This window comes from Arvicola amphibius, chromosome 2 (genome assembly GCF_903992535.2).
Source record: "Arvicola amphibius chromosome 2, mArvAmp1.2, whole genome shotgun sequence".
Taxonomy (NCBI): domain Eukaryota; kingdom Metazoa; phylum Chordata; class Mammalia; order Rodentia; family Cricetidae; genus Arvicola; species Arvicola amphibius.
In genome coordinates, this window is record NC_052048.2 from 62347475 (window position 1) to 62370351 (window position 22877).

At 49.9% G+C, this 22877-nt stretch overlaps 1 protein-coding gene across 7 annotated transcripts in view; it reads left to right on the top strand.

Moving 5' to 3' along the window:
• Positions 1-22877, top strand: part of Dysf (dysferlin) — a 201247-nt gene that overhangs the window by 49936 nt on the left and 128434 nt on the right. For all 7 annotated transcript variants that reach the window (XM_038318221.1, XM_038318219.1, XM_038318223.1 and 4 more), the window contains exons 4-14: positions 2382-2487; positions 9285-9399; positions 10502-10594; positions 10901-11112; positions 11362-11490; positions 11864-11926; positions 12505-12555; positions 15285-15315; positions 15940-16055; positions 17142-17268; positions 18316-18419. In XM_038318221.1, the coding sequence (XP_038174149.1) occupies positions 2382-2487; positions 9285-9399; positions 10502-10594; positions 10901-11112; positions 11362-11490; positions 11864-11926; positions 12505-12555; positions 15285-15315; positions 15940-16055; positions 17142-17268; positions 18316-18419 (1147 nt within the window). The remainder of the gene's footprint in view (positions 1-2381; positions 2488-9284; positions 9400-10501; positions 10595-10900; positions 11113-11361; positions 11491-11863; positions 11927-12504; positions 12556-15284; positions 15316-15939; positions 16056-17141; positions 17269-18315; positions 18420-22877) is intronic.

A 22877-nucleotide genomic window follows, 5' to 3' on the forward strand; every position in this document is an offset into this window, starting at 1 on the left:
AAGACTTAGTTTTATTTTATGTGTATATACATTTTGCTTGCATGAATGTTTGTGTACCATTTGCACGTGTGGACCCTTGAGGCCAGAAGAGGGCATTGTGTCCCCTGGAGCTGCAATAACAGACAGCTGTAAACCTCCATATGGGTGCTTGGAATCAAAGTCAGGTCCTCTGGAAGAGCAACCAGAGCTCTTAACCACTGAGCCATCCCTCCAGCTCCCCCGCCCCCTGCCACTTTAAAGACAATGTCCTGTGTATCCTAGGCAGGTCTCAAGCTCATTATGTAATGGAGGATAACCTTAAACTCCTGGCCCTCCTGTCTCTACACCCTGTTGCTGGGATTATACACACAAACAACTATGCCTGGCTTACGAGGTCCTTGGGGTGGAACCCAGGGCTTCATGCATGCTAGGCAAGCACTCTCCCAGCTGACTTACCTCTGGGCCCCTCTCATCTTCTAATGCTTGAGGATTTGCTGCTTGAACATGCTGTGCAGGTCTCTGGAGTCAGAAGTAGGGTTGGAGATGGGATTTATGTCTATGCTTAATGTTCCCATAGCACCCCCTGATTCTGACCAGCAGCATTCTCAGCGGGGTTCCAATTTATCCACATCCCTCTCCCTTCCCCTCTCCCTCCTTCTTTATAATAGCCATTTGCATTAGTTAATTTTATTGTTGCTACGACAAAATGCCTGAAAAAATAACTTATGGATGGAAGGGTTTGTTTTGGGTCGTGGCTTGAAGGTGCAGTCCACCATGGCAAGAGGTCATAGTGCAGGAGCTTGAGATGGCAGGTCACATGGCACCCATAGTTAGGGAGTAGGGAGAGATTCATGCTGGTGCTCAGCTCACCTTTTCCTTATGCAGCAGGACTCCAACCCATGGCATGGAACCACTCACATTTCAAGTGAGTCCTCCCATCTCAATTAACCCAGTCTAAAAACTCCCTCACAGATGTGCGCAGAGGTTTGTCTCCTGAGCGATTCTAGATGCTGTCAAGTTGGCAATCTACATTAACCACCGCAAGTCCATCCCTGTCAACCTGGCACCTACACATATCCCTTTTAAACTAGAACCTTCTAACTCTTGTCCCTATAGGCTCTTGGACTTCTCATAATGCAAACGCACTCAGCCCAACTTCAGAAGTCCATGTATTTTTTAAATACCATCCTCATGGAGACGAAGTGGTGCCTCACTAGCATAGAGTTTCAAAACTTAGCTCATTAGGTCAAGATTGCAAGTTTCATTACATGGGACCATTTAAATCCATAAGCAGACACCATTGTTACAGAGACCAGGGAAAGGATGGTCTCAGATACTAGGCTAGCTTTCTTCATTAGGGGAAATAACTAAAAAGAAAAAGCGATGATGAATGTGTCCCCGTAGCTGTCCCCTAAGACTGATGAGAATTTGTACCCAAATCCTGGTTCCCAGGGAGCAAGCAGAGGCTGAAGCAGACTCCAGTGACAGGTTTTAGGTGACACAAGACACTTGCTGTCACTTCAGAGGCACGGAATGGATGGTGTGTGGACTTACCCCCTGCACTCCTTGAAGCCTTCCTTGGCTATCCTGCCAGTGGTTCACTCTTTCCCAAGAGCTCATCCCTGTAGTCTCTTCCCTCAGCGAGAAGTGTGGTCTCAAGTGTGTGTGCTGTATAACTGGTGAAGGGGTCTGCCTCTGAGATCCAGAGTTGTTCTTCCCCCTGGGTCTGAGACAAGGAGTTCCCTTGCATCCAATTCGTAATTGATGCTCTGCTTCCTGGGAAACTCATGCAGACAGTCTGTGTGATGTGGGAGCAGCAAAGGTGTGAAGATGGGGTAACTGCCCCTCTGTCTTCTAGTGATGCTGGCCTGGCTGAGGTCTGATGGCAGGATTGGGGGTGTGGCTGGGTTGAGAGAGTGCACACATGAAGCCATGAGCTTGATCTCCGGCACTGGATAAACACGGTGTGGTGGGGACATCTGTAATCCTAGCACTTGGGAGATAAAAAGGGAAGGAAAGACGTTAAAGAACATTCTCAGCTACATAGTGAATTTGATGTCTGCCTGGGCTACATGAGATCCTGTCTTTAAGTAAGTAAACAAAAGGTCTGTCTAATGGGAAGATGCCCCTACAGGTGGCAGCAGCATGGCTAGGCTGAGGCTGGACAGAAGGAGGTCAAAGTGAGCTTGGGGGGAAGGCAAGTCTCTCTTATCTCCCTCTTTTACCTAAGTGTTTCTTCAGGAGTCTGGTCTCCTTAAGATGGTACCATGGGAACCATCTTACATAGGTACCACAGGTGCAGGGGAAGCCCTAGGTAGATGGGCTGTAACTGGGCTTGGGGGTGGTAGAAGAGCCAGGAACATTAGGTTGGTTTTCACCATTTGCCTTCTTCATCTTTTTAGGTTCCTGGGGGAAGCCAAGATCCCACTCCAGGAGGTCCTTGCTACTCCCAGCCTGTCTGCCAGCTTCAACGCACCTCTGCTGGACACCAAGCAGCAACCCACAGGGGTAAATGCCTGCACTCCTCTGCTCATAGCCAGCTTCTGTATGAGGCCTGCTGAGCCCCTGCCTGTACCTCATGTCAGGAGCCAGTTCCTGAGAGTTAAGCCTGGCTCTCTTTGGCTATAGCTTAGGGTGCCTCATGGTTGAGATCTGCAGGTCTCAGTGAAGCCTGCCGCACTCCAACTTGGCTACGTCTGAGTCTAGTCCATTTGGTCACCTCCTGTTCTGAGTTCCAGTCAGCCTTGACTGGCTGCGTAGTCTGTCTGGCAGACTGCCCTTCCTCATTGCCAACCGTCTTCTCCAGATGGGGAACTTCTGAGTCATCTGGGTCACAGGTCACCAGGGGAGGGAGGGAGACACCTGGGGCCAGTCAGGACCCCTTCCTTTCCTTCTCTTGTCCTTCTAACCCCTTCCCCGGCTTTCCCATGTCCACACAGCCCATTCCCAGGGCTCCTTGCTGGCCTCCTGTTATTTTTAGTGGTCTAAATATACCCCACAGGGTTCTTTCTTCCTGGTCACTAGAATTCTGGGTCTGCCTACATGCCAGGACACACAGGTGCACTGCTGATTGGGACATACTTCTTCCCAGTGAAGCCCGTGGGGCTGGGGGCGGTTAGCCCTCACAGTCAGGCTGTGTGTGTGTGTCGGGGGCAGGTCATTGGCTGGTTGGGAGAGTCAAGGAGGTGTTTGTTTGTGCTGGGTTGAATGGGACCACGCTGGGTCCTCACTGGGAACAGAGAGCAGCTGGGGTCCGAGTGAACAGGTGTGCAAATGGGGCTAGCGCCCACGGTTCATCTTAAGACCTTCGAGAGGAAGGTTCTTGAATGGCCCTAGCCTCTGTATTCCAGAACTGGCTCCCGAGGGAGAGTGCCTTCCTTCCCCAGATCATGTCATTCCTTGTAGAGTTCCATCTTGCCGTGGATGGTGCCCAATGATTCTGTTTTGCTACAGTGCAGTGTTTTCTGAGACACCTCCTGAGTCACCTCTTGCCTCCCCTTTGAGCTCTCTGGTCAGCTAGCACTTTAGTCTAGGAGGCCTTGAGAGGCTTTTACAGCTAGCTCTTCTGGGACCCTGAGGAGATTCCTAGCTGACTCTGCTGCCTGGAGCACCAGGGGAGCATGAGGGGAGTGCTAGGGGAGCACCAGGGGAATACCAGAGGATCACCAGGGGACCACCAGAGTAGCACCGGAGAAGCTGAGATGCCAAGTTCTCTGTGATGATCAGCCCTCGTAGTCAGGGATCTGTCTGGTGCTTTGCTTTTACCCCTTGGGTCAGAGCTGCTTCCTCCCCACAGCCTTCCATCAAAGGGTCTTACTTCCATGCTGAGGTGTTTCCATTTCTCCACTCCAACCTCCAGTGTCTATGACACTGATGGTTTCTATACTTGCTCCTTCTGAACTCATTCTGTCCCGGGATGGAACCGTTCATCCGGGTTTCTGTGTACTGGGCCAAGGAGGGCTGGCAATCATCTGCAAACCCTGCCCTTGCTCTGGCTCCCATACTCTGCCTGTACTTCATGCTCACTAGCTGAGAACCTGTTGCCTCCTTTCCCTTGGCCTGAGACCCCCAGGCTGCCCGTGGAGCATGAGCTTGACAACCCTTTACCAGCAATCCACTCTGAATACATGAGAGCCCAGAGGTCGTGGATGGAGAGGAGGACTGGGCCCTGCTCAACAAGCTACCAGCTAAGTCTGCAGAGAGGGGAGAAGAGGTGAGGAGTGGCAGGGAGAGGTTAGGAGCCCTCCTTGCTCCCCCACACCCCGGATGAAGTCTGCATCTCAGGCAGGGAGAGGTTAGGAGCCCTCCTTACTCCCCGGGATGAAGTCCGCATCTCTTGGAGAAGGTCCAGGAACAGATGTCTACCCTAGAATAGCACTGACACTCCAGAGAAGCATAGGCAGGTGGAAAGAACCTCTGAGCAGGCGACTCTTGCCGGGACATGTGCTGTTTGGTGGAAGCCTTTGGCTCCTGGGAGCATCCCCAGTGTCTTGAGCACCATTGGCCTCCAAAAGGTGCACAATATCTGTTTTTTTTTTTTTTTAAAATGGATGGTTAAATTAATGGATGAATGACAAGCCAAATACATCAAGCAAGGCTATCATTGCCTGTTGTCAGATGTGGAGCTGGGCTGGGCTGGCCCAAGCAGGCACCCCTCCCAGGCATGGCTGTTAAGGGCCCTGGGCTTTACTTAATGCTCTGCTGCTACCATCTTGAAATTCTAGATAACATTTTTTAAAAGGCCTGCATATTTCATTTTGCACTGGGCCTGGACTTGGCCAGGGGCAGGGGAGCCAGTGTGAAAGTTGTAGACTTTATATTTGTTTTTTTTTCTGTTAGCCTGTGTCTTTTTATTTTTTTTATTTATTTTTTCTCATTTTTTTTATTAAAAATTTCCATCTCCTCCCCTCCTCCTCCCCCTTCCCTCCCCTTCCTTCCACCCATACCCCCACTCCACCCCTCTCCAAGACAAAGAGCCATCAGGGTTCCCTTCACTATGTTAAGTCCAAGGTCCTCCCAGCTCCCCCTAAGTCCAGGAAGGTGAGCAACCAAACTGACAAGGCTCACAGTGAGCCCGTCCATGCTGTAGAGTTCATGCTCATTGCCGTTGTCCTTGGTTTCTCAGTCCTCCTCCACCGTCAGCCACATTCAGAGAGTCCAGTTTGGTCCCCTATTCCATCAGTTCCATTCCAACTGGACTTGGTGGTCTCCCGTTAGATCTGTCCCACCGTCTCAATGGGTAAACGCACTCCTCACGGTCCTGACGTCCTTGCTTATGATCTCCCTCCTTTTGCTCCTCATCAGGATCTTGGGAGCTCAGTCCGGTGCTCCTATGTGGGGCTCTGTCATTTTCTCCATCCAATGCCAGGTGAAGGTTCTATGGTGATATGCAAGATATTCATGAGTATGGCAATAGGATCTGGACATTTCTGGCACCCTCTCCTCAGCTGCCCAAGGACCTAGCTGGGGGCGTCTTCCTGGACACCTGGGAACCCCTCTAGAGTCCAGTCTCTGCCAACCCTAGAATGGCTCCCTTAACTAAGATATATAATTCCTTGTTCCTATATCCACTTTTCCTATATCCCAACCATCCTATTCCCCCAAGCTCTTCCCATCCTCCACTTCACACTTTTCTCTCCCCATTCCCCTATCCCCCCCATCCCACCCCACCCCCATGATCCCATTTTTTGTCCGGCAATCTTGTCTACTTCCAGTATCCAGGAGGATAACTATATGTTTTTCTTTGGGTTCACCTTCTTATATAGCTTCTCTAGGATTTTTTTACGAATTATAGGCTCAATGTCCTTTATTTATGGCTAGAAACCAATTATGAGTGAGTACATCCCATGTTCATCTTTTTTGGCCTGGGTTACCTCACTCAGGATGGTGTTTTCTATTTCCCTCCATTTGCATGCAAAATTCAAGATGTCATTGTTTTTTACTGCCGAGTAGTACTCTAATATGTATATATTCCACAGTTTCTTCATCCATTCTTCCACTGAAGGGCATCTAGGTTGTTTCCAGGTTCTGGATATTACAAATAATGCTGCTATAAACATAGTTGAACAAATGCTTTTGTAATATGATTGGGCATCTCTTAGGTAAATTCCCAAGAGTGGGATTGCTGGATCCTGGGGTAGGTTGATCCCAAATTTCCTGAGAAACCTCCACACTGCTTTCCAAAGTGGTTGCACAAGTTTGCATTCCCACCAGCATTGGATAAGTGTACCCCTTACTCCACATCCTCTCCAGCAAAGGCTATCATTGGTGTTTTTGATTTTAGCCATTCTGACAGGTGTAAGATGGTATCTCAACGTTGTTTTGATTTGCATTTCCCTGATTGCTAAGGAGGTTGAGCATGACCTTAAGTGTCTTTTGGTCATTCGAACTTCTTCTGTTGAGAATTCTCTGTTCAGTTCAGTGCCCCGTTTTTTAATTGGGTTAATTAGCATTTTAAAGTCTAGTCTCTTGAGTTCCTTATATATTTTGGAGATCAGACCTTTGTCTGTTGCGGGGTTGGTGAAGATCTTTTCCCAGTCAGTAGGCTGCCTTTTTTAGACTTTATATTTGTTGAGTTCGGTTCCTAAGGTGATCAGTTCCCTGTTTTCCTACCCCTGCCCCCACTGGATGATGTGGAACTCAATTATGTAGATCTGGCTGGCTTTGAACTCAAAACTCAAAGAGATCTTCCTCCCTCTGCCTGTTGCGTGCTGAGATTAAAGGTGTGCACCACCATACCTGGCTCAGATTTCCTTTATTTTGAAATGATTTAAGAATAGAAGCTGGGCAGGGACGATGGCACAGTCAAAGGAGTGAGGACCCGAGGTCCATCCCCAGAACCCACGTTAAGTAAGATAGGAATGATGTGCTTGTCATCCTAGCTCTGGGGCATACTGACTAGCTAGCCTTGTCTAATGGTGAACCCTAGGCCAACAAGAGACCTTATCTCAAGAAACAAGATTGATGGATCCTGAAGTGTGATACCTTAGGTTGACTTTGACCTACACACACACACACACACACACACACACACACACACACACACACCACTACCATAACCACCACCAATAAAGAAGCTGGGTATGATGGTTTAAACCTGCAGTTCCAGCGTTTGGGAGCCTAAGGCAGGAGGATTGCTGTGAATTTGAGGCCAGCTTGAAATATATAGTAAAATTAAGCCCAGCTCAGAATACAGAGCAACATACTGAGAGATTCTGTCAGAGAACAGGAGAGAGAGGAGCTTCCGAGATAGTTTAAAGCACTCCGTGTCCTCTGTCACTTGGGTTGCGTCACCACCTCGTAGCCCAACATCCCGGACACCAGAGTGTATTGTTTGAGTTAAAGACCTTCTCTAGTGTAACTGTAGTATAGCTTTGACAGGGATGACAGCAATATTGATCTGGACTTCCTTCTGGAATCTCATGAGTAGTGTATGTTGTATGTAGTTGTTCATGTGCATCTGTGTGCACCAATGGAAGCCAGAAGTTGATGCTAAATCGTCTTTCTCCTTCACCCTCCACCTGTTATTTTGAGGCAAGGTCTCTCACTGTACCTGAAGACCATGGCTGTGGCTGGGCTTCAGGAATTTCCCTGTCTCTACCCCATCGGCGCTGCGGTTAGATTGGCATGTACCACCATATCTAGTTTATGTGATGCTGGGGATTTAACCCAGTGCTTCGTGCATATTATTGGAACCTGAACCCAAGTTCTGTAGAAGAGTAGCAACAGCTTTTAGCCACTGAGCCATCTCTGCAGTTTCTTCTTGTTCTTTTGATGTTTTTGTAATTTATTGAGAATTTCCTTGCTTTCCCAAAACAAAAAGATGGTCAAGGCTTATCTTGTACAGTTATCTCTCCAAAGACCGCAGCTTGGCTTTTGTTGAAGTAGAGGAAAGATAACCAGTTGTGAAAAATCCAGGTGCCCCGGTTCACTGAAGCCGTTCTTCAGCCATAGGAGGGAGGACACTCCGGGCCTAGGAGTCTGTTTCCCTCTAAGTTACCCGCTGACAATGTTAATACATGATGCTCAAGCGGCGACACCTGGTGGTAGCTTCCAAACATGCAGGGCCAGTAACATCCAGGCCTTGAATGTGGGATTAAAAGGGTGCCAGTTGCCTCTGGGCTCTTTCCTCAGTGTTGTGACGCCAGCTGTTTTATTAGTCTCTCTTTCTGTCCCTGGCCCCCTGTCTGTAGGATAAAAACCTGAGAACTGAGTACAGTGGGAGCTGGAAGCTTCTCAACCTCAGGGCAGGGTTTGCCCTAGGAGTCTGGACGCTCTCCTCACTACTGATCATTCACCAATTCACAATAACTCACCACCGTTATTGTGGCCAGTATTCCCTGCTGGAGCCTTTCAGATAAAGAGTATCTCAGTAAACATTTGTAAAGGACTTTCCAGACCTTGGAAAATGTTTGCTCTCTACACCAAGCAGTTAACTACTTGTTTAAAAGATGGAGGTGAATGGGGCTGGAGAGATGGCCCTGTGGGTAAGAGCACACTGCCTGCTCTTCCAGAGAACCTGGGTTTGATTCCCAGCATCCACATGGCCACTCACAACTATCTGTAACTCTAAATCCCAGGGTATAGCGCCATCTTCTGCCCTCTGTGGGCATTGAACACACATAGTACACAGAAATAGGTGTAGGCAAAACCCCTGTACATAAAAAACAGACATGAATAAATCTTAGAAAGACAGAGGGAATTATATATGCATGGGAGGAATGAGAGAAGACGGATAGTTGTTCTGTTCCATGATTTTCTGCCCACATGAAAGTACGATTATTGTCTCTCCCCTTGTGTGAGGATGCCGCAGGGCACAGCTTCCAGGAGGGAGGGGGAAAGATGGTGAGTGGCACCCGAGGGTGAGCTGCAGCTGGAGCAGAGCAGAGCCCAGCTGAATTGTCTGCATGGGGTGGGGGTGATGGCGAGCAGAAAGTTGGGGGTCTTCTTCCCCAAACTAGACAAATCGTGTAGAACAGGTGGGATCCCTCATCCTATTTCAGCCTCATGAGACTTGTTGCCCTGACAACCCCCCCCCCTTTTTTTACAAACAAGGAAACTGAGCTTTTGTGATACACAACCTGTTCTATGTCACACAGCTCCTGAATGGGGGAAGCTGACCCAAAATGATGTGCTCATAACTGACTAGATTTGCTTGCAGGTTCCTGGGTGTCTTTACTACAGCCTCCTGCAGCCTTGACTGTGTTAGAGCCCAAAACTGCAGAGAGGGGTGTGGAGCTAGGAAGGATGGCAGAGGGAGGGTGTCAGTTCTGCATACTTACCTGTCGCTAACCCATCTCTTCTAGGCCTCCCTGGTCCTGCAGGTGTCCTACACGCCACCCCCAGGAGCTGTGCCCTTGTTCCCGCCACCTGCTTCTCTGGCACCTTCCCCAACACTGCCTGACATGGACACGGTGGCTGGTGAGGAGCCCACCCACCCCCTGCTAGGGCACGGTCCCCAGAAAGATGGCTAGCAGGTCTCCTCAATCCTGGTGTTAGGGGATGGCTGGTGTGGAGACAGAAGTGGTGGGTGAGTGGGTGGATGGAAAAGAAGAGGCAGGAGACAGCTCTCTAACGAGGCTTAGGATGGAGACCCCTACTCCCCAAATCTCAGACGCCTGGGAAGGGCAGGGTCTAGTCTGTGCTCTCCACTGCCCAACTATGGAGATGAATGTGGCCAAGGCCTAATGCTCTCTGCCTGGCACCCAGCAGTGACAGACTCTAAGGGAAGAGCTACTCACCCCACCCCACCCAATGAAAGATCCCTGAGCCAAAGTTAAGGACATGAGTTTCCATCTTGCCTTTGACACTGGGCAGCATGGCTTTGGGCTGGTTGGTTAGTCCGGGCGAATGTGAGGTGAGCAGACCGAGGGAGTGAGCTGGCTAGGTCCTGTGCCTGCCTCAAGCTTCCGCTAGGCTGTCGGAGTAGCCTGCCTGGCCAATGGTGCCTGGAAAGCTAGCCTGACAGGGCAGCCCAGGTTAGAAGCAGCTGAGAAGAGACAGTGAACATTTGCTTAGGAGAAGGTTCTAGAGTTTATCTTCTGGTAAAACGGGGGGGGGGGCACAGAAGCAAGTTATCATAAAATCTTGAGCAGTCCTTGCCCTCCCTGGGTAACCCGGAACCTGTCTTGTTAGCCTGTCCTGTGTAGGTTTTTGTGGAGAGGGAGGCAGTGGGAAGTCTTGTTGGCTTGGCACTGCTCAGGCCTGGAGATCACTGGGTTGGGAATCCTGAACTGGCCAGAGCTAGCTGGGCTAGGCTCGTGGAGTGTCGAGGGCTGTTTCTGGTTTGCGGGAGGGAGGAGGCGCAGAGGTCCCCAGTTGCTCTGAGCTTGACCAATCAGAGGAGGTGCCCAGCACTGCTTGGTTGGCAATGAGAAGGGCCGGGCCAATTCTGAGCATGGTACCCACCCAGGCTGGGTGGGTGAGGATATCAGAGGGGAGGGTGGGGCTGCAGAAGATGGGCTTCTCTCATCCCAGCTCCTCCTGCCCTTCCCCACTTGGGCTATGCCCGGCTGCATGCCAGGTGGGGGACAGAGCCGGGCTGAAACTTGGTCCCTGCTCAGTGACAGCACCATGGACACAAGATACTCTGGGAAGAAGTGGCCGGCCCCCACGGGTGAGACGCGGCCAGACCCTACCACCTGTAACTGTCTTTTCTGGCAAGGCCAGAAGGGCCTGTCCTCAGGGCTGGGGAGGGTGGGTCAGGGCCATCCTGTCTTCTTTCTGCTGACTAACTACTCTTTGTTTTCAAGGGACCAGCGTGGCCGCTGTCCCTCTTTGACCTCATCCATCCTGGGGATGGGCGGGCAGGCTTAGGGAGTGGTGACACAGCATGCATGCTCTTTGGTCCTTCCTCTGTTGGACTGAGGCCTCAGGGCAGGGCCAAAGAGACACCATGCTTATGAGGCACCTGTCCCCACAGACACAGGAGGGGAGGAAGACACTGAGGACCAGGGGCTGACTGGAGATGAAGCTGAGCCATTCCTGGATCAGAGCGGTGCTGTGGGCCCAGGGGGACCAACCACACCCAAGAAGCCACCTTCCCACCCTCCTCCCCACCATCCAGGGGGTAAAAGAAAAAGAAGCTCAGCCCCACCTAGAAAGCTGCTGTCGGATAAGCCACAGGACTTCCAGGTGACAGAGGGGGCCTCTGTGGCCCCTGCCTCCTCCTTCAGTCCATCAGCAGCTGCTAGCACCCTGGGCCTGCTGGGTTGACTAGGGGAGGTTGGTAGAAAATGTGATTGTTTTTGTACTGTTCTTTCTAGCAGCTTTTGGTAGTTCTCCCAGAAGTCATCAGAGAGCTGGTCCTGAGGTTTCTGACTCTTGGGGCCAGCAGGTGGCCTCCCTTCTTTCCTTTTGCTTATCCCTTCTCCTGACTTTCAGATCAGAGTCCAGGTGATAGAGGGGCGTCAGCTGCCTGGGGTGAACATCAAGCCTGTGGTCAAAGTCACAGCTGCTGGCCAGACCAAGCGGACTCGCATCCAGAAGGGAAACAGCCCACTCTTCAATGAGGTGAATGGCCCCGGGCATCAGGCAGAACAATGACAGCCCTTGAGAAGAGGGCCATTATCAAGAGAGCTGATACCAGGGCATGTGTCCAAGAGCGTTCTCTTGTGGTGTCAACTTTGAATATGTGAGCCAAGACCAGTGTAGATTATCAGAGGACTTGGAGAGCCCTGCTCCCCACAATCCAAGCATCCTTGTCCTTGAAGTGCTACCCTCTGTGAGGTAGAGCTGGGACAGCCAGGCTTATTAGATCCTTAGACGTTGGCACTGGTTAGCTGAGCTCCACTCAGGCTTGAACCTTGGTGGGTATCCACAGCCCCTCTGCTTAGCCTCAGGGTCAGAGACACTGATTTCCCCCTCTTCCGTTCTGGACCAACAGACTCTTTTCTTCAACGTGTTTGACTCTCCCTCAGAGCTGTTTGATGAGCCCATCTTTATCACGGTAGGTCTCAGCCATCAAAGCAGTCTTCGTGGGCTGTGGGTATACATGATAGCATGCAACGGTGTGATGTGATCTCCACAGACGTGCCTGCCATTGTGCCTGTAAGCCTGTGTGTGTGTGTGTGTGTGAGAGAGAGAGAGAGAGGGGGGGGTGTGGTGGTGGTGGTGGTGGAAGCTTGACTCCTGGGTGATTGAATGACTCCCAGAAGCTCTGCCAGTGTCAGATAAACACCCGTGTGCCTCAGGTTGCAGGCCTGGAGCACCTGGCTTTTGGCTCGCTTTCTCTGTCTTTTCTGTGGTCTCAGATTCCTCCATGCCGCTGGAAAAGGTTGTGTGTTAGATGTGTGGGTCCACCTCTGCTGTGTGCTCATATGATTCTGCACATGCTCCGTCATTTCCCTGTGCCTTTGTCCCTTGATTTGTGAGGTGGTCATGTTAGTATTTACCCACACGGTTCTGTGAGGCTAGACATTGCTTAGCTTCGTTTCTGGGATGGAGATGTCCAGCTGCTGGCTGCTGTTGTCTGGGAGGGGCCTGGCCAGAGTCCCACTCTCACAGGAAGCTGTTCTTTCTTTGCAGGTGGTGGATTCACGCTCCCTTAGGACAGATGCCCTCCTTGGCGAGTTCCGGGTAATTGTTTCTTTACTTGGAAGCAGTCAGTTCTCACTTCCCCTACAGGACCAGGCTATGCTGGGAGAGTCTAGTTTCAACCCATCCCCCCAAAAAACTCCAACTCAGGAAACCATTCACCAAAGGTAGAGAAATAAAATATTTTATTTTAGGAAGAGTTCTCTTCTTATAGTTCAGGCAGGCCTCAAACTTACGGTGATTCTCCTGCCTCAACCTCCAGCAAGCTGGAAGTACAGAGGCGTGAGCCACCATGTGTGGCCTCCCTTTTATTATTAATTACGCCTTTGCCAGGAGGGGATGTTTGTCACAGGCAATGTCTGGGACTGGGAAGACAGAGGGAGTCAAGTGGGTGGATTACACCTTCAATCACATTCCTGTAGTATGGGAAGGGGCTGGAGAGCACCCCCACTCCAGCATGACACCCCTACCCCAGCACAGAACCCCCATCCCAGCATGACACCCCACTCCAGCACAGAACTCCCATCCCAGCATGATACCCCACCCCAGCATGACACCCTACCCTAGCACAGCACCCCCACCCCAGCATGGAACCCCCACACCAGAATAGCACCCGTACCCCAGCACAGCATGGCACCCCTCCCCAGCATGGCCCCCCCTACCCCAGCATGGAACCCCCACCCCAGCACAGCACCCCTACCCCAGAACAGCATGGCACCCCACCCCAGCATAGCACCCCTACCCCAGTGTGGCACCCCCACCCCAGCATGGAACCTCCACCCCAGCATGGCACTCCCACCCCAGCACAGCACCTCACCCCAGCATGACATCCTATCTCAGCCAGCACCCCCACTCCAGCGTGGCATCCCCCCTACAGGCAGAGTTTCTTTGTGTCTCAACAGCTGCTCCCAAATAATCACAATGAGGCTTAATATTAATTGTAAATGCTTGGCTAATAGCTCAGGCTTGTTACTAAATAACTCTTACATTTTAAATTAACCCCTATTTCTTACCTATGCCCTGCCACATATGCTCCGCTCTCAGTATGACAAGTTCATCCCCTTTTCTCCATATCTCCTCCCAATTCTGAAAAACCATCCTCTTCTTCATTGGGCTTTCTTTTTTCTATAAGTCCTGCCTAGCCTCTACCTGTCCAACTATTGGCTAGTCAGCTTCTTTATTAACCCAATCACAATGACATATATTCACACAGTGTAAAGGAATATTTTACACCCCCATCAAGGCACAACATCCCCACCCTAACGCAGAGTCCTTCCTAGGCTCCTGTGGAAATTAGGGTGACCATCTGTGTGAGTTAGTTCTCTTTATTCAGAGTTTAAAACAAAACTTTTTCCTTTGTGACAGGTTGTTAACATCCTGGAGCTTGGTACCCTCAGAGGTCAGGTTCCCAGATGTCTCTGACCTTCCTTCATATTTTCCTTTGGAAGTCGAGCTTGGGTCCTTGAATGGTTTCCCACAGCTTCAAGCTAACTTCCTTTCTGAAAAGATACACTGCAAAGAGCTCAAGAAAGTCCTTGCACTCCCATTTTCCTGAGGTCAGCGTGTGACAGAGAGGGAGCGAACTCTACCCTTGTCTCCACCAGAGGGAATTACCCCCCCCTTTTAAGTTCCCCTTTATCTCCATACTCATGGCTATCTTGTGTGTCCTGCTTACTTTTTATTGCTGTGATAAGACACCATGACCAAATCAACTTATAAAAGAAAACATTTAACTTGGGCTTGCAGTTCCAGAGGGTTGTTCCATGATCATCACATTGAGGAGCATGGCAGCAGGCAGGCAGGCATGATTGTGGAGCAGTAGCTGAGAACTTATATCTGATCTACAAGCATGAAGCATAGAGAGCGAATTGGGAATGGCTTGGGCCTTTGAAACCTCAAATTGCACCTTCAGTGGCACGCTTCCTCCAACAAAGCCACACCTCCTAATCCTTCCCAAACAGTTCCACCAAGTGTGGACCAAGCATTCAAATATGTGTGTCTGTGGTGATCATTTTCACTCCCACCACCCTATGGCACGATGCAGTGCTCTGCTCCCTGACCTCATCTTCCCTATGGGTCTGGAGTGGAGTTCTCAAGGGCATCCAGGAGAAGGAGCCTGTCCTGGCCTGCGTACTTTTCTTGGTGGCCAGGAGTTGGACAATAGACAGTCCACCTCTAAGTTAGTGAGTCCTGGAAACCCCAGGGTGAATTTAACAGGTCTTACAAACCAAAAAAAAAAATTGGGGCTAGAGAGATGGCTCAGGAGTTGAGAGCACTTGGTACACTTGAGGAGGACCTGGGTTTAGTTTCCAGCATCCATGTGGCAGCTCCTAACCATCCATAATGCCAGTTCCAGGGGTTCTGATGCCTTCTCTGAACTCTGCAGGCACAAGGCACATGTGTGGTACACAGATATACATGCAATCAAAACACTCATACACATAGAATGAAAGTAAATAAATCTTAAAAAAACACATTAAATGACATCATGTAGCTATCCATTCAGCTCTTGGATAGATTGCTTAAAGATTTATTTATTTTTATTTTATAGATATGGTGTTTTGCCTGCATATGGTCTGTGCTTTGTGCTTTGCTTGTATATATGTGTGTTCTGGTTTGCCATTTTTTTTGGCAGTTGAAGAATGGCATTTATTGGAGGTGAGAAAATACACATACAGCAGGCACACAGAGAAAATGACCCTCTGCAAAGTAGAAGAGAACTCAGGAAGTCAAAAAATTCTTTGTTTGATTATGCCTCCTCTCTATTTCAGATGGATGTGGGCACCGTGTACAGAGAACCCCGTGAGTTCCTATCCCCTTGGCCAAATCCTGACATCCTGCTCCTAGAGCTGCTTGGAGACACTCATTTGTGGGGGGCAGGGACTCCCTTTTTATTCCTGATGCTTTTGAACTTGGAAGGGAGGGTCTGCACTTGGAAGGGGAGGCAGGGATTTCTCTTCCATGCAAAGCAAGCCCTCAGGAACATCCTCATTGGGCTTCTTCAGGGGTGACCATCCCAGAAGGTTATGGCTAGGGTAGCAAGAGCCTGGGCTCCCTTCAGAATCACTTTACGCTTTTCCTTGTTTGCCTGGTGATTTACCAAAGAAATGGGGGTGGGTGGAAAGGCCCACATTTGGCTTTTACCACCTCTTGTAGAAGTTCTCTTCTCTGACACACAAATGTCCAAAGTACTTTTTGATTCTTGATTAAAAAATTAAAATCTCTGAGACACTCATTGTCCAATATCAGTAGTCACGGATGGTGTCATGGTGTCTTTAGTACTCCAGGCAATCTGACGCTGCTGAGGAGCCAGTGCATCCTGTGGAGAGCTCTTGGTTTCACACATCCAATGGGTGTGAAGTCTGGCCCCTCTTCCGGTCAGGTCTCCTAAACACGGCAGACAGGACCTTCCTCTGTCTCCTGCAGGACATGCTTATCTCCGCAAGTGGCTGCTGCTCTCTGACCCAGATGACTTCTCTGCAGGGGCCAGAGGCTACCTCAAAGCCAGCCTGTGTGTGTTAGGGCCCGGAGACGAAGCTCCTGTGAGTACGCTCCTCACAATACCTGGTCCAACACCATACAAAACCCCTGGCTTGGTGTCTTCTTCTCTGAAAAGGGTGCGTGGTGATCGTGAGAGCTGCATAGCACACAGAAAATATAAGTAACGAGCAAACCACTCGAAACTCTGCTGCTCAGAGAGAGCTGTTATTAATTAGCTTCACACATCCTTCTCAAAGGGCATGCATGTCTAGTTTTCCTTTGACCAAAGCCAAGTTGTTCTTTTAACGCTCAGTTGTGGCCTGACTTTCTGCTTGGGGAGATGTTGTGATCATCTTGACCTGTCAGGGAGGCTGAAGTGAGAGGCGGTTTGAGTTAGCAAATGCCAGCCAGCATGTTGCATGTTTGAGAAGAGGCTCAAATCCTTATGGAGGACAAATGAGGAACTAATTAGACTTAAATGGAAAGGTTTTTTGTTTGTTTTTGTTTTTGGTGTTTCTGGGGATTGAACCCTTGGAAGCGTTGACTAGTACCCTACCACTGAGCTGCATCTCCAACCCTCCTTTTTCCTTTTATTTTGAGACATGGTCTCACTGAGTTGCTCAGACTGGTCTTAGTTTGTCATGTAGCCCAGGCTTTGGACTTGTGAGTCTTCTGCCTCAGGCTCTCTCATTAGCTGGGATGATGAGGCCACACTGTCTGGCCTTCCTTGCAAAGGACAGGATCCTGTAGTGTATGTAGAACACCATGTTAGGGTGGGGGCTGTGTGGTGAGGCCATTTTTTTTCAAAACTCTCAGTAGCTATGACGCAAGGGGAGGCATGCGGCCGTGCAGGAGTGTGGAGGCATCCAGACGGCTGCAACTACCACACTGCTGTTTATCTGGAGTGGGGGTGGAGTACCCGGGAAAGGGGACTCTCGCAGTTGGCTTGGATACCTGCCGTGTATGCCAATTGGCAACAGTTAGTGTTGAAGATGGTCCCCACCCAGCTAGGGAGTGTGTGTGTCATGGTTCCCGTTGCTCTGTTGAAGTCTAAGCCAATCGAAGGCCTAAGAGGTTCAGGAAGTACCCTTCATTGGAGTACATGGTATCCAGGGGCTCGTGAGGGATCCTGTGTGTTTTCTTCGTAGCTGGACAGGAAGGACCCTTCTGAAGACAAGGAGGACATTGAAGGCAACCTGCTTAGGCCCACTGGTGTTGCCCTTCGTGGAGCCCACTTCTGTCTGAAACTCTTCCGGGCTGAGGACTTACCACAGAGTGAGTGTGGCGCCCCTTTCTGGAGGCCGACAAGAGGCTCCTGCCTGGTGGTTTAAAGCATGGGCACCGAGCCACAGTCTCCTTCCTGGCGAAAGGAGAGGCCTAGGCCCTTTCTCGGTGTTTCTAGCCCCAGGGACTACCCCACTGCTCATTCCCTTCCTTCTTTTGATCCAACTTCCTCCCGTAGAATCAGTTAGCGTTGCCAATGATACCTGCTTTTTGATGTCTGTCTGATGTTACAAGCCCTTATTTGACGTTAACCCCTCCTAACAGTGGTGTTAGGTTTGAACCCAGAGCCCCACACTTGCACTCAACAAGAGCAGCTGGGTTCTAATGGAAAGCGATACATGCTGGAGGGCTTGGGTAGCTGCCGCAGCCTTGAGAGCAGTAACTGCCCAGTGGCTCTGCTCTGGCTTTCCCTAGCTTGGTCTGGTGGTCTTGTGGATATGGGAAGTCTTAGAGTACACATTAGACCTTTTTTGTTTTCTATTTAAAGTAAGATTGGCCTACAGGATGGCCTACGGATGGATCACTGTGGTCCTGGTACTAAGGAAATACCACCAGGCACCCAGAGTGTTTCCACTGAATTAGCCCCGCAGTCAGTCACTACATGTGACAGGCTCTGAAGCCTGGTGTGAGGGAACAGTGACAGATGTGTGTGTTTGGGGAGGGGCAACTGCTCCTAAGCCGCTGTTCTGAGTCCCTTCTTCATGGAGAGCTCAAACTGACTCTCTCATGAGGGACCACAACCTGTCACTTTGGTAGTCCTGATACTGCCTGGGGACACAGGGATAGCTGGGGCTGGAGGGGGCTGGGGGGCTAGCAGTGAAGGAGATGATGTGGGAAGTGGGGGCTACAGGGGGTCGAAGGCTAGCATTGAAGGAGGTGATGCGGGACGGGGGGGGGGTTTGGAGGCTTAGCAGGTGGGCAGAGATATAAGACAGTTGATTCAAGAGGGGAGAGCAGACAGGCAGTGACCCATATATCGTGGGGGACATTAGGTATAGAGGAGGCATGGGCAAGCAGTGACAGATGTCTCTTCTCCAGTGGACGATGCCGTGATGGACAACGTCAAGCAGATCTTTGGCTTTGACAGCAACAAGAAGAACTTGGTGGATCCCTTTGTGGAAGTCAGCTTTGCTGGGAAAATGGTGAGGAGCAGGTGTCCAGGGGGTTGTGGGAGGGAGAAAACCATGGGGTGGAGAGTTCAGACAAAGCAGGGTGCCCCTGGCAGAGGTGCACAAAGAGGGGCCTCTGGAAGCAACATACCCAGGTTGGATGTCTGGGCTGCTCCCCTCAAAATGGACAGGTGTGCCCAGATGTCCAGGCTGTGAGTAGCTGTGACTGAACAGACAGGAGGGGTGGGCAGAGGAGGGGTAGATGTTGGCAGAGAGCGGAGGATTTGGGAGTATGGAGTAAGCGTGTGGGGCAAGAGGTGAATGAAATACATAAGACAGAAATAAAAAAATGAACTTGTTTATTTATGTTTATGTGTTCCTGGGTTGAGGGCACATGCACAGTGCACACGTGGAAGGAAGCCAGGGGATAACCTATGGGAGCTGGCTTGCTCATTATTTCTCAGTTGAACTCAGGTTGTCAGGCTTGGCGCCAACCACTTTTACCTGCTGAGCCATCTTGCTGGTCTGTAAAAAATGTTTGTGTGCATGCATGATATGTGTTTGTTTAGGCAGGCACTCCATGGTGTGTGTGAGGTCAGAAGATATCTTTGTGGAGTTGGCTTTCTTCTTTCCCTATGGGTTCTGAGGATCAAACAAAGTTTACCAGGCTATCGGGTCATGTGTCAACACACACACACATACACACACACACACACACACACACACACACACACGCACGCACACACACACACAAACACATGCATGCACACGCACACACACAGATGCACACACATACATACAAACACACGCATGCACACACACACATGCACACACACCACTTGTTTTAAGCTTAAGGAACATGGATTGTTTGTCTTTCCATGTAAGTCTGGCTGATCTCACCTAATAGTATGTCCAGTTCCACCCACTTTCCTTTGACCGCCTTGATTTCCTTTTCTTTAAGGTTGTGTAAAACTCCAGTGTGTTTGCACCACATTCTCATTTCCACTCATCTGTCAAGGCAGGGAGACTCTTCTTCAAAGTGTGAGGAAGCATAGTAATTGTTTTCACACAGTTATGCCAGAAGGCAGAGAGAGAGAGAGAGAGAGAGAGAGAGAGAGAGAGAGAGAGAGAGAGAGAGAGAGAGAGAGAGAGGAGGGAGGGAGAGAGAGAGAGAGAGAGAGAGAGAGAGAGAGAGAGAGAGAGAGAGATATCTGCTGGTCACCCTAGGGGTCACTTGCTCCTCCCTTCCTACTTGCAGCTCACCTTCCTGCCCAGGTAGTGGCACTTGTCCCTGTTGACTTGTCCCACACCCCACAGCTTCAGCATTTTTTGTAGGTATCACAGTATCTCCTGCAGCTGTGGCCACACCCAGGCTCCAGTGCTGCCTAGCTGCAAGGGACTCCACACAGCTCTTTTTGGCTGATTCTTCTCTTCCCTGCCAGACTTCCTCATGCCTCTGATCTGTTCTACCTGTGGCCCTTTTGAGAAACTCTCCCCCCAGGTACCTTCCTCACAGGAGACTCCATCTTAAGGATGCCACCATCCAAGGTGGAGTATGTGGGCTGGCCTCTAATCCTCTCTCTTTCCTCTTTCACATCCACATGCCAAGTCTAGCTCTCAACCACATGCTAAGTCTAGCTCTCAACCATGCACCCAGGACCAGCCCTTCCTAGCCACGGTGTCTCCCAGCCACTACTCTCTCTTCTCAGGACCACACAGCAGTCACTTCTCTGCCATCTTCCAGCGCAGGACAGGGACTTTTTGAAGAACCTAGGCCATTTCTCCAAATTCTGGATTTTCTGATTGTTTTCTCTGGCATTTCCTTACTCCTTTGGCTCCTGTATTTCCTGGGCACTGAAGGTAGGTGGTTACCTTCGAAAGGATTTTGCCTGGAGCTCACCACAAGCCACACTCCCTACATTGTGTTGCAACACGACAGAAAGCCACAGTGCCACATGTCCCATTCCCCTTTGGTTAACCCTCTACCTTCTGATCTAACCCATATAAAAGTAAATGCCCTCTTTGCAATTGACAGGTATTCCTAGGGTTACATCTTGAATCCCTAGGGATATCCAATGTCCCAATACCTTCTGACCTGATGCACTGAGTGTTCACCAACCTCTGCCTGAATAAGTCACTGCTTAGGGCTACCCAGTGCCCATTTTCTCATTTCTAGCCTTCTGTTCTATTAAAAGTTTTTAATTTTTTTGAATGTGCATGAATGAACTTGTGTGTGTGTGCATGTGTAAGTGTGTTGCCTATCTTTAAACATGCACAAAGGCTGAAGGAGGCTGTTGGGTTTCCTGTTCTGTTGCTTTCTATTCTTGACACAAATCTCTACTGAAACTGGAACTAGGTTGTCAGTTGTTGAGCCCCAGTGATCCTCCTGTTTCTGTCCTCCACAGGGCCAGGGTTATAGGTGCTTGCATCCAAGCCTAGCTTTTTACCTGGGTGCTGGAGATTTGAACTCAGGTTCTTACAATTGTTCAGAGAGCCCTCTTTCCCTCTGAGCCAGTTCTCCTTGGACTTTAAAAATACATATTTTTTAATTGTTTGAGATTATAGTATAATTACATCATTTCTCATTTTTCTTTCCCTCTTCCAAAACCTCCCACAAATCATCCTCTTTCAAATTCATGGCCTCTATTTTGGATAACCAATCAGTATGCTCATTCCTGGGGAAGACTATTTATCCCTATCCCAGCATTCCTTAGTTGCCTGTAGTTCTTCGTCTAGGGTTGAGGCCGCATGGGCTTTCTCCTTTCCATGTTAGCATGTGTCACTCTTATTCATGTCATGTTTAGGCAACTGTGTTGGTGAGACTTCATGGGCATAGCTTTTTTTTTTTTTTTTTTTTTTTTTTTTTTTTTTTTTTTTTTTTTTTTTTTGGTTTTTCGAGACAGGGTTTCTCTGCGGCTTTGGAGCCTGTCCTGGATCTAGCTCTTGTAGACCAGGCTGGTCTCGAACTCACAGAGATCCGCCTGCCTCTGCCTCCCGAGTGCTGGGATTAAAGGCGTGCGCCACCACCGCCCAGCTGGGCATAGCTTTTGACACTCCTAGGAGAGACAGTCTCACAGTGAAATACCCATTCTGGCTCTTACATCTTCCCACCCTGTCTTCAGCAATGATCCCAAGCCCTGGAAGCTGTGTCGATGATACCTCAGTTGGGCCTGGACTCCACAACTCTGCATTTTGATTGGTTGTGGTTTTCTTTAATGGTCTCCATCTGTGACAAAGAGAAGTTTCTTTGATGTGAGTTGATTTTGGCTAGCCTAGAACTTGCTTTGGATGAGAATGAACTTTGAAGCTGAGGATGACCTTAAACTTTTGATCCTCCTGCCTCCACCCCTGGATTCGAGATTTATGTGGTGTTTATGTGAATCCAGGGCTTCATGTGTGCTAGATGAACACTTTCCTAACTGGGCTACAATGTCAACCTGCTTCTGTCCTATTGGCTGTGGGAGCCTCTGTGGTACCCCCTAACCCCCAGAACCTAATACAGAGACTCAGGAAAAGTGTCCAGTTACTTAGCTTGCCAGCTTGATCCCTCTAAAGTGACAATGTTCTCTGCAGATCCTGCTGATCACAGGCAGGAGTTGGTTTGGGCTTGGGGATCTGTGTGTGCTGCTTCAGAGCTGGCCTCCCCAATGGCAGGAGGAATGAAGGAAGCGGGGAAACCAAGTTTTCCTGGACATCTGTGCTTCAAGGCTGAGGATTTGACTTCTCCATTGACAGTCGGGAAAGGTCATGTCTGCTAGGGAGCTTGGCTGTTTTACCCATGGTTCAAGTGTGCTGAAGTCGCAGCTCCACCCCCTCTCCTTCAGGTTGCCTACTTGGCTTGGTGCCCAGGCTGAGCACACTGTGGTCCCTGTCCCTAGCATGTCACCAGCACCCGTGATCTCTCTGTGCCTTTACTTCTCTGATGCTCTCTGATCTTCCTAGACTACTGGTGTCTAGCAGGGGTGGCTTGGGAGACTGGATAAAGTTAAAGCAGGCACCACCCTGTGGTTCTGCTTGAGAGGATGGGGGCTGAGGAGTGAACTGACAGGGAGGGGCAGCCAACTGCTTCTGTGGTCTTTAGGCCTTCCTGTCCTCTTTTCCGCCCTGAGTTCTGTCCTCATCCCACCCCACCCCACCCCACCCCACCCCACCCCACCCCATCTCCCCTGACCCTCATCCCATCCCGTCTCCCCTGACCCTCATCCCATCCCGTCTCCCCTGACCCTCATCCCAGTTCCCCACCATTCTTACCCCATTCTTACCATCCCCATTTCTGTCTCTGGGTCTATGCTTTTACTTTTTATTTTTTCTTCTTTACACCTATTTGCAAGCCCTAGGGTTTTGCTAGTGTCCATCCAACCACACTTGGATGTTCGTGCATTTTTGCTTAGGGACGCTTGGTGGCACTGTTACCCAAGATGTAGCCAACTGCACAGTGGGTGGAATTACTCAAAGGAATGGTGTGTGTGTACATCACATATGGGACAAGGA